The 12,278-nt window shown below is 41.4% G+C and overlaps 1 protein-coding gene across 1 annotated transcript; it reads left to right on the top strand.

Moving 5' to 3' along the window:
* On the top strand, positions 1-9,609 carry tlr3 (toll-like receptor 3). The gene is given in 7 exon segments (XM_085162331.1): positions 1-3,738; positions 4,367-4,834; positions 6,378-6,521; positions 6,523-6,573; positions 6,733-8,020; positions 8,023-8,584; positions 8,968-9,609. Coding segments are annotated over 7 exon segments (2,769 nt in total). The 5' UTR covers positions 1-3,714; the 3' UTR covers positions 9,200-9,609.
* Positions 9,610-12,278: the final 2,669 nt, after the last annotated feature.

Here is a 12,278-nt window from a genome sequence, read left to right as displayed (position 1 = left end):
GAGTTGGCACAAAGCCCTGTAAACTGCCTCAGCTTAAGCGGTGGGGTAAACCAATCAGTGGCCTCAGGTCTTTTCCAGGAAGTACCTGCTCTGCAGCCCAATAATCTGAGGGGGGATGAAGGAGAAAAGGGAGGTGACAGAATTGTGTGTTTACATATGTTCGGGTCTGACTACAGAGAGAAGAAGGCTTTTCTTTTTTCCAAACTGAAGCAATGTAATGTTTCCTCCTTTTCATGCAACACAGCTGTCCTCATCCATAGCACTAATCCAGTTACTAGACAGAGTAAACATGCTGTGTTAAAATGTTGCTGCAGGGTCAGTGACCTTCCTTCATCCATCTCTGCATAATTAATCGATTAGCAGTGTGCAGGAGAGATGGAAAATGCAAAAGACAGGAAAAACGCTGATGCAGTCTGTGGAGTTTAAGAGATTTAAGATGTTAATCGCACGTTGCCATCTCCACATTTAAAATATAGTACTTATGTATGCAGTTCTATGATACTATAAATCCAGAAAGTGCACAGCTGCAGCTCTCTGAGGCTAAATGTTAACACGCTGACAGTGAAAATTCTTAAGATTGGTCCATTTTTTCCCTTTTTTTTCCAGACCACAGTTAAAAAGCTAAATGATGGCTGAAAATACAGGATTTTTTTTTTTTTTAAAGTTCAGTGAAAACGATTTCAGTAGCACTTCATTGCAGGTTTGAACTATGGCAGTGTTATATGGCAAAAGATGGGACATGCAACCCCTGCAGTATGATAATTGATGTTAAGATAATGAAAATGCTTTGGCTCAGCTGGCACTTGTATCTTTATGCTTCCATAAAAAAAAATAAAGGTTTTTATCTCAAGTGAAATTCAGTTTAAAGAATAATTGTCAGTCTAACATTATTTTAATTTAATTTTTTTAATGTAACTTACACCAGCTGTAAGTAATTTCTGATTTTCTATCACTGCTGACCTTTTAAAGGCCTGCCAGGGTGATTACCTTCAAATTTATAGGTATTTGGACTGCCTCGGTAATGCACTTAGCTGCAGCCTACAGCTGCAATGATAGTGACTTATACTTTAAAATGAAATTACCTGCACTGTACATCTCTGGTGGAAGTCATACATCTTTAACTCCCTGCATTAAATAATTATGGCGAACTGTCTGAGATTACTCGGATGAATTTGAACTAAAATAAATATAATCAGTGTCATCGGTTGCAAGAGTCAGGAGTGAAATAACATTGATGTTTAATTTATGTCCATAGTGTAGACATGATTGCGTTCTGAACTGTGTTCTGGGTCCCTACCAAAAGGCCTTCTTATTATTCTATTTTCTAATAGAATAATAAGAAGAAAAGTTTATGTGGGGTCAGATAATATATTCAATTAAAGCACCCTGCAAAACAGAAACAAATCCATAGATTTTTAGCATATTATCCAGTATGTGTAACGCAATCTCCAACACAAAGATGCATACAAACTGTATAATACGGGCTCATTGACATTTGTTGTGTCATTCTGTTGAAAGACCTGTCACTATAAATATGTGCTGTACCCTGAAAGAGGACTCATAGCGCCCACCAACAAACAGCACAGCATTACTTAAGCTCATGGTTTAATAGCAGTGTTTTACTGCCCTCCAGTGGTTACTAACACCAAGTTCAGATTTGCAATAACAAGATTTCACTTCTCTGTCGTTCTGAATAAGGACATATCAGGTCATGTAATGAGATGTCAGTTTGTACGCTGCAGTGTTCCTGCAGGCCTCGGAACAATCAGCGAGAACTTGATACTCTGTGAATAAATGTAATAAAATTAAAGCAGAGAGAGAAACTGTAAAGTGTGCTTTCTGTACATTTGTTCAGGGTGTACTCTTAAATATAACTTAACAAAAACAGTCTTAAATGACTGTGTTTATGCCTCTAAACAACACAGTTTGACCAAAGTGCTGTACATAGTAAAAAAGTAAAAAGCAGAACAAACACACACAAAGAATCACACAAAAACCCAGTCACAGTTAAGTAAAAATGCATTTTCAGATGGGTTTTAAAAATGTCAAGCGTTGGAGAGATCCTAATATGAAGAGGCAGACTGTTCCAAAGTTTGGGCACAGCATTCGCAAAGGCCCTAGCTTGTTTCTAGGGACAACTACAAGCAAATTATTAGCTGACCTGAGAGTTCTATTTGGAGTATTTTTAGTTAAAAGGTCTGAGAGGTATGACGGAGCTAACCCGTCATAGCTAATTTAGAGACTTAAAAACAAGCAAGAAAATCTTAAAATCAATTCTACAATGTACTGGAAGCCAGTATAAACGAGCCAAGACTGGACAGATATATTCATGTTTACGAGTGCCAGTCAAGAGTCAGGCAGCTGCATTCTGAATTAGCTGAAGATGAGAGAGCAGAGCCTGGCTGATACCAAAATAAAGAATATTACACGTATGAATGACCACGAGGGAGGCCATGTAGGAAAAGCTTTAAAACAGTTAAAAGTTCAAAATTAAGTCCTACAGATTTTCCAAAGTTATGCAGTGGGTTGGATTGGACTCTTAGCAGAGCCAATTCTGGCACCCAGGCCTTGTGTTTGTGACCGATCGAAACCTTATCAGGGTAAGGGAAACCATATCCCACAGGTGTGCGGTTCACTTGTTATAACAAGTGCTTAGCTATAAGATGCTACTCCTCTTAAAAGAGAAACAGAAGGGTTTTTTTTGGATAGTAAAAACCTCGTATTTATTCTGGTCCTGTCACTATAATAAGTGTGTGTTTTAGAGTACCACATAAGAACTTTGGGCTACCTAAATGACATCTGACTAGTTTCATATCCTAAAAAAAACTAACAAACTAACTAACTAAATAAATATAATGTAAAGTATTTTTTTTTCGTTTTAATAACTTATAACCTAATAAATATAATTAACTATTAATTTAAAGGATGCCTAAAAGAAAAAGAAAAAGAAATAACTACAGCTGTCTGTTGTTACCTGCACATATTTACGACACATTTCCTACACATCAGTGTATTTGCTCAGGCGCATCTCAGTCCCTGTTTAACTCACCGCAGATGTTAAACATGTTTTTGAAAACGGTTCCCGGTTTAATATATGAAACCACCGACAACTGTTTCAGAAGGCACGAACATAATAGACTGGGTGTAAACTGACTCAACCTGTTTACACCACGCCTTCCTGAATCCTGTCTACGGTCTACACGCAAGTCCAAAAATTATGTTCGGAAACTAGAGACGTTAAATCACCCGAAGTGTCTCTGGAGTGTAGGATATGATGCATATAAATTTTATGCAAACTTAATATCTCAATATCTGTGGCTATCCGCCTGCGTGAAATGGTTAGCTCTCCAGTGGATACCCACCACCGAAGAAGAAGCGAAACCAGTTTTCGTTTTCCTCATAAGCGCCGCTGTGGCTGTGTGCATTCAGCGATAGAAGCCGTGCAGCTGCAAGGGGGAATCTTCTGTCTGGACTCTGACTGTCGAAGGTATTGTGCAATGTCCACATCTGGTAAGAAATCTGTATGGACTGCATTCAAAAAATTAGTGTGCTTGTAAGGTCAGCGTGGGAGCGCTGTAGTCACCCTGTAATTACGAGGGCGGATATTTTTGAAAGCTTTCAAAGTTACAGAACTGCGCAAAGGGCTGGATCCACCGCTCATCTCTTTATATTTTGATAGGAAATACGAAAAAGTTTGCCGCGACTTATTGAAACATGAACGGAAATACCGTGGAAAAGGTAAAAACAACGAGCTCGACAGTGAATATTTGGTATGATCACCTTCACTTTAAACATAGCCTGAGCTCTCGTAGGCAGCTTTCTTCTAATATCTTTAGGTAGTCTTCAGGAAAAGTTCTCCAGCTTTTTGGAGGATATTCAGAGCTCTTTTTTGGATGTTGGCTGCCTTTTGTTCTGTTCTCTGTCGAGATGATCCCACCCTGTTTCAGTAATATTGAGGTCTGGGCTCAGTAGAGGCCAATCCATGACTCGTGATCTTTTATTGTTATTTTTCCATTCAAGTTTATCCAGCCTGTACTGCAGGCAAAGTCTAGCAAAACTACTGCCCAAGAATTGTTTGGCTCCTTGGAAGCAAACTACTTGTATAAAGAAGTGAGGGATGGTCCAAGACTTTTGCACAACAGTGTTTATTTTCCCAGTATACCAAAATATTATATTTTTATATAAACAAATTGTGTAGAGTTATAAATGTTATTAATATAGAGGAAAGTGTAAAAAAAAAAAAAAAAGTAAGAAAAACATGTCTCAGTTCCACCCAGCCCAACAGAGGGCTTCTCAGCCTTTTCTTTAGTCTTACAATCCCAGCAACAAATTTGAATGCAAATCCACCCTTCTTTCTTCGTTAAAGGTCTTTGAAATGATGTGCGCCCATCGTGCCCGTCTCCTGTCATGGATCCTCGTCGCGTGTTGTGTTTTGACGGGACCGTACTGTTGCGATGCTTCTGAGAAGAAGACCTCCTGCTATGTGGAAGACGGCCGAGCTGACTGCAGTCGCCTCCGCCTCAGTGCGATCCCTTCAGACCTTCCCAGGAACATCACCAGCCTGGATGTGTCCCACAACATACTGAGAGGGATTACCCCGCTGTCACTAAGCCCGTACCCGGGCCTCCTGCACCTCGACGCCGGTTACAACAGCATCACCAAGGTGGACGCGAGTTTGTGCCAAACACTGCTTCTGCTGCAGACGTTGAACCTGGAACACAATCAGGTGCATTTGCTGAAGACTGGAGATATGAGCCACTGCACCAGACTGACATCGTTGAACTTGGCTAGTAATAGACTAAAGCTGCAGGGAGAACCCTTCTCGTCACTGCAGGTACGGATGTGTCGGATCACTTAGATGGCTAATTATTGTTTGACTCAATTATCAATTATATATATATATTTCAAGGCAAAAACTGTACGTTTGCTCCTCATTATTAATATGACAGCTCTGTTTCAGTAAGTTTTCTTTTTATCATACAAATCATCAGTGATCAGTGTTTTGGGGATTTAGGTTAGATTAGGTTATGGATTTAGGTTATACAGCCTGCTGCCCAAAGCTTGCTGCCATTTGTTTTATATCTACAGATGTGTTGGTATCCAAACAAATTAAATTTGGGGTAAAGAGTATGTGTGTGTGAGGAAATGTGGAACTTCCTACTTCCTCTGAGAGAGATATTGAAATTTTGCCACATATAGCTTCAAAAATCAAGTCCCACAAATGTAAATGGAACAGGTTTGTGTATAAATTTCAGTTCGATTTTCCGAACTTCCTATGATTAGCAGGAAGTGAAAGTTCCTGCGTTTTTTTTCCAGTCTTATTTGATGGCCTTCTTAAATACACGTATATACATCAACTTTTTCTAAACTAACTGTTACAGCAGTTGTTAGCTGTTGTTTCATCACGGATTCTGTCTTCCAATCATCTTTTCAGCTGGGATGCATCTGTTGCTCAGCACATTTCTTCCAAGCCACATATTTCATATGCGTGACTCACCCCCACCCCAACAAAGTCTGGCAGTCTTTTTCCGCTTGCTTCAGCCAGTCTTCATTGTAGCCGTATTTCCTTTTTTTAATAGTTGTTTCCATTAAATTACAAAATCTGCACCACATATCTTTGTGGTGACTTGTAGTTCTCTCAGTTTTGCATGCATCTGCAACAAAAGACGCGGACATGGTAACCTGCACTTGATGTTTCCTGGTTTCTTCACAGCCACTAGATAAAAAAAGCCAGACTTTTTCACAAAAAAAGCATCCGCCCTGCAGTGTTAACTTTGGAAAACTAGAGCCAGTGAAAAATGTGGGACGCTTTCTTTATGATTGGAACGATGGTGGTGTTGGGGGGATTTTCCCCCCCGTACAGTGCAGTCAGTCCCTAGAGAGTGGGAAACCTGATCAGCCTATGAGAGTGCTGCAGATATTCTCATGCATTAATGCTAACCCACACTTCTGTGCAAAAATTTGCACAATGTCAGAAGAACCCTTTGGAGTTCCTCTGCCATTCTTTAATTTGTACTTAATGGAAATAAAGGCAAGTAAGAACAGTTAAAACCTAATAACTATGGACTGTCCTGCAAAAGTAATACACATGAGTAACGTAAATTCCACCTACCACCAAAAATAAAATAAAATAAAATAAAACAATAATAACAATAATAAAACAAACAAACAAAGAGCCGAGGAATTTAATATGAAATGGATGGATGGTGCATATGTGAGCTGTCTTTGTAGAGAGATGGAGCAAACTATCCTGTGACCTGAGAGAAGTGCTGCTTATGAAATTTTGTCTGACATATGCTGTGGATCACTTGTTTGCCTCTTGTGCACAGCATTAAATAACCCTTCTTCTTGTCCCCCTCTTCTTTAATAATCCACAGAACCTAACCTTTCTAGATGTTTCCAAAAACAAACTGCAGTCACCCAAGCTCGGCTCCCAGCCTCAGCTGCCCAGCCTGGTGAACTTCAGCCTGGCATTCAATGACTTCACCACTCTGAAGAAAGATGACTTTTCATTTCTTGACACATTCATCCTCTCTGCAAGTCCTCAACCTGTCATCTGTGTTTTTAAAAACAGTAAGAAACTTGTTTAATCCAGAAATGGGAAATGAAATTCCATCAAAATCGGAACTGGCAGTAGAAAGTAGAGTTACTGTAGCACATTCCTTTCGGTTGTCTGTTTTGTTTCCTTTTTCCGTCTCACTAAAAAAATCTCTGTGATTGTTTGTTTTGCAGTTGGAGCCCGGCTGCTTTCAGCACATTTCAGGCCTGCGCACTTTAATCATGGATGGGGGCAACTTGGGAACTCTGATGGTTTCCAAACTATGTTCAGAGTTGTCTGGGACAGCCATCGATGCTCTCTCTCTTCGGAAAATGAGTCTGGTCATGGTCACAAACAAAACCTTTACAGGACTGCAGAAGACAAATCTAACCTTCTTGGATCTGTCCAGTAATGGCATGGGTAAAATTGAAGACGGCTCATTTCAGTGGCTATCTAAACTTCAGACTCTAAATTTGTCGCACAATAACATCAAGCACCTAACCAACGGGACATTTCAGGGGCTCAATAGATTGAAAAAACTGGCACTTACAGAAGCACTGGTGAAAGGTCGTACCGCTTCCCCAGTTATCGATGATTTTGCTTTCCAGCCATTAGGCATGCTAGAGAGTTTGATGTTACAGAGGACTGCAATCCGGGAAATTGGAGAGCACACCTTTGCAGGCTTAAAAAGTCTTAAAAAACTTGACATAAGCTGGATTAGCTGTCCGTCACTCCGAAACATCACCAACAAGACCTTAGCATCTCTTGCAGATTCACCAGTCAGATGGCTAAATCTCATAAATACAAATATAGCGCAGATCAATCCCGGAAGCTTCTCTGTTTTGCGAAACCTCACCGTTCTTCTTCTAGATTACAACCATATCAAGCAAACTTTGACAGGCAGAGAATTTGAAGGCCTAGATCAGGTTCAGGAGATTCACATGAGCAATAACTTCCAGTCAATTGACCTAAGCTCCAGTTCCTTTGTTAATGTGCCCAACCTTAGAGTCCTGACTTTGGGGAGAAGTCTTAAAGCTTTAGCCCTAAACCTAGATCACTCTCCATTCAAACCCCTGACCAACCTCTCTGTCTTGGATCTCAGCAACAACAATGTTGCTAACATCAAAGACAATCTGCTAGAGGGGCTTGTAAACCTAAAGGTGTTGAAACTCCAGCACAACAACTTGGCCCGACTGTGGAAGAGTGCCAACCTTGGTGGGCCGGTGTTGTTTCTCAAAGATGCGCAGAGGTTGGAATCCTTACAGATGGATTATAATGGACTGGATGAGATCCCACTGAAGGCTTTGAAAGGTTTGACTCACCTCAAGGAGCTAAGCCTTAGCAACAATCTCATAAATAATCTCAAGGACTCTGTTTTCGATGACCTGAAGTCGCTGCAGGTATTACGTTTTGAGAAGAACTTGATCACAAGCGTGAGACCTGAAGTGTTTCGTACTCCCATGAGCAACCTCACCCAGCTTATCATGGCAGAAATCCATTCGACTGCACATGCGAGAGCATCCTGTGGTTCGTGACGTGGTTGAATACCACAAATACGACGAGTGTGCCAAATGTCAGGGACGAGTATGTGTGCAACACTCCACGAGCTTACTTTAACCACTCCATCATGGATTTCGACCCCCTTTCTTGCAAAGACATGACCCCATTTCAGACTCTTTACATAGTGAGCAGCACAGCCGTCATCTTGCTAATTGTAACCGCACTCACGGTGCGGTTTCATGACTGGAGGATCCACTTTTACTGGAACATAATGATCAATCGCACATTAGGATTCAGTGATGCCAAAGTTGACGAAAGCAGAGAATATGAGTACGACGCTTATGTCATACATGCGGAGGAAGACTCCAGTTGGGTGGAGAGGAGGTTGGTCCCTTTAGAGAATGAAAAGTGCCAGTTTTGTTTAGACGATCGAGATTCAGTCGCTGGCATGTTACAGGTGGAATCCATTGTGACAAATATGAAAAAGTCCAGAAAAATCATGTTTGTCGTCACCGAAAGTCTCCTCAAAGATCCCTGGTGTAGACGGTAAATAAAACATACACTAGATTATGCTTTATTGTGACTTTATGTATCAAGTGAAAGCTAAGTACAAGAAAAAAATGGTGATGTGTAAGTCAGTTTTATCAAATTGTCCTTCCTTTGATTTAAAATCAGTACACTTACTCTTTTCATATAGTGAAAAAGATATAGTTTTTAAAGCAATAGTAGTTCATTTCAAGCAATATGTAGAACTTGTCTCTATTCACCTGTAGATTTAAGGTCTCCGAATTGATTGTTTTTTACATGTTCACACACTAACTCTATAATTTTGAGATCAAACAGTCATTTATTTATTGCAAAAGTTGCAAAATTATCTTAGTCGGATAATATTGTTTAATAGAAGAATGTCTTCTCTTTCTTGTCACCAGATTTAAAGTCTATCATGCACTTCAACAAGTCGTCGAAGAAAGCAGGGACTCAGTCATCCTGGTCTTTCTTCAGGATGTGCACGACCACAAGTTGTTTCACTCACTCTTCCTCCGCAGAGGAATGTTACGTTCACGTTGCATTCTGGACTGGCCTGTCCATAAGGAAAGGATACCAGCATTTCACCAGAAGCTTCTCATTGCCCTCGGCTTGACTAATCGGCTGAAGGACTGACTGTTTATCCTTGATAATCATGACAGATTTCATTCTTCATTCCTTCCACAATAAAGACAGGATTTGAAGACCTCAAGTCTATTCTTAATGATGAGTTTCACAACTCAGTGTATATCAGTAATGATGTATACAGTGAGAGACTGCATTCACTTAATTTTAATGCACACTCAGTGATTTTATTCTACAAGCAGCTTAAAATATGACAGCAATCATTCCGTTTGGAAAGAGCCTCAGGGGTTATTCGTCGTAAGCTTTAAAGGGTAAAAGAATTAACATTAACTAGTGTTTGTATGTTACTTCCAATTTCTGATTGTGTTGCCTTTTGTATAAACATTGCACTTAGTGGCGGTCCTAGCCTGTTTGGCGCCCCGGGCGAACACTCCCTCTGCCCCCCACCACACACACACACACACACACATAAACCATATTAAGGATTATACATTAACATAAAACTGTTGTCAGAACCATACTGAATTTTGCCAGAGAAACACACACATATGAAGAGAGAGGAAGTATGCATTGTATGCAAACCGCTACCAAACAGCCATCATAATTCGTCATACAATGAGAACAGGACAAATCAACAATTGACAATGACTAATTAATATCAAAATCTGTAACATAATGTATTGTTTGGAGTTTAGACTGTTACTGTTACTATTTGTACCATTTCTTTTTGGAGCAACTGTAATCCACATTATTTCCTTATGGATTAATAAAGTATTCTGATTCTGACTGATTGTTTCATGATGACCTGCCATTATCCAATGACACATTTGCTTACCTGTATCTTTTGCTCGTTTGTCCTCCTTTTCTATTTTTTCTAAAATGAGCACCTGATGGCTTTGAACTTTTCTTGTCCATCTTACATTGTTTTTTTTTCTTTTTTTCTTTTATTAGTTATTTGTATTCTAAGTTATTGTAATCAACCAGACTGGACTCGGGGACGGGAAAGAAAAAACAAGAAGAAAAGTTCAGAAGAAAGTTAACAGAAGGAGAAGGAAAGAAAAGGGAGAAAAGAGATAGAGAGAAAAGACAATGAAAATTTGCTTCATCACCTTTTTTTTCCCCCTCTTTTCCTGGATCACCTGTTGATAAAAAAAAGCAAACAAGCAGAAGAAGACTAGAGCAATAGAATAAACAACATCATGATGATCTATGGGAATATAACAGTAAATACTAAATGTTAAACATTATTGTGCAGCACGTAAGATTCGACAGCGCACAGTGTGCTTTAAGGTAGGAGCCAAAAAAGGGTGTAGTTTGTGTATGTGAGCACCCGTGTGTACACCTGGTGAGCATGAACACGCTTGTTTTTAAAAAGTTCCTACATGTTACATCTGTTAGAGGGTGTCATGGCTACTGGGACGGACTCATGTGCAGACAGTTCTTTCTTTGAGAACAAAAGGAGATTATTTATTTACAACAGAGATCACCTCAGTGCTATATATATGTACAGTGAGTTGGGGTGGGGGTGGGGGTCCACACACACTTCCTCTTCCACACAGTCACCGCCACAGCTCCTCCGCACACACACACTCCTCTTCAGCTGCACTTGCTCCGAAACTCCACACACGCTGCCACACCCGGGCAGGTCCCGTGATTTGGTCCAGAAGAGGGATATTCAGGAGGTTCAATGTTCCAGCGGTGAGCTGCTCTGTGCCACTGCCTTAAATATCAGCTGGGGAAATCAGCCAGATCAGCAGCAGGTGGAGACAATCACACAGGTGCGTGGGCCAAGAGCGAGAGCCCGTAACGAGCTCCACCCAGGCAGAGAGGAGGAGGAGAGAAAAAGAAAACAAAAACAAAAAACAACAACAAAACCTGTAGCCAGCGTGAGCCAGCCAGAGAGACACGGGGACCGTGACAGTGGGTGTGGGGAGCCACAGCCCTGTCCACCAGGGCATGAAGCAGGTATGGAGGAGATCAAAACTCCAGATATCCGGAGGCCCTCAGAACACAAGAGACCAAGGAAGACCAACAGAGGGGCAGCCGCGCCACTATCCCAGAAAGAGCTGAGGAGAGTCCCAGATGAGGGGTCACTCAGCAGCCGCAGAGCATAAGCCAGGGGGGTTGCAGTGACGTGCCCGGGAGCTCCGCTGGCAGCCATCTGCGCCAGAGTGACCGAGCCCCAGGCCCAGAGGCCGGGGGCACCCCACCCCCGAATTGGCCCCGAGCAAGCCCCAGGCTCCAGGCACCGATAAGCAGCCACCAAGGGTGAGCCGGTGTGTACCTGGACGCCCATCCCCGGACACAAAGAACCCACCAACGCCCGATATCTGAGGGGCATCTGCCACTGGCAGGGGAAGTGGTGGGGGAGATAGGCCTCCATACCTTGAAGGGCCTGGAGATGTCCCCAGAGAGGTGGCGTCGGATACCCAACCTGACATATGGGACACAGACAAACAGGCACACACAGATACAAACATCCATTCCCACCCTCATGCTCTCATATGCAATTACTCAGCACTCACCCAACGTGGAGACAGACATAAAGAGACACTGTACACACAATCACACTCCCCAAGCGTACTCTAAGCCCTGGGTCTAGGTACCCTTGCCCCATCTTACATGGTTTTAATTTTGCACTCCAGTATGAACACACAATCCCCCAACTCGAGGATTGCCACAACATAACCTAATAGACCTACACCTTAGTTCACAGATTCACTTTGTCTAGGTTTATTTCTGGATGTCACACAACCCAGGATTCAAATCATGAATACATAATGGCTTGGATTTACAACATTATGAATGAAATGTGCTCTATTTTGGAAGCAGCCGCCCCCCTCCCTTTCGAGACTTTAAATTATCAAACTGTAAATTATAAATTTTTAATTGTTATTGATCCCTTTACCCCGAGTCCTAAAGTGTATATTTATTTGCTTACTCTCTATAATTTATTGTTTGTTTCACTGCACTGCTGTAAGTGGAGGCCTCGTCGTTCTTCGTCTCTCTATATACTGGACTGTATGTAACGGAGATGACAATAAAGGTTTACTTGACTTCAGCAGCAAGCAGGCGCACCGAGGGCTCTCACGCTCACTTTTCGCGTATAGAATTTCGAAAAAAACATCGG

This window comes from Neolamprologus multifasciatus, chromosome 6 (genome assembly GCF_963576455.1).
Source record: "Neolamprologus multifasciatus chromosome 6, fNeoMul1.2, whole genome shotgun sequence".
NCBI lineage: Eukaryota > Metazoa > Chordata > Actinopteri > Cichliformes > Cichlidae > Neolamprologus > Neolamprologus multifasciatus.
The sequence above is the reverse complement of the archived record's forward strand: the minus strand, read 5'-3'. Positions and strand labels throughout refer to the sequence as shown.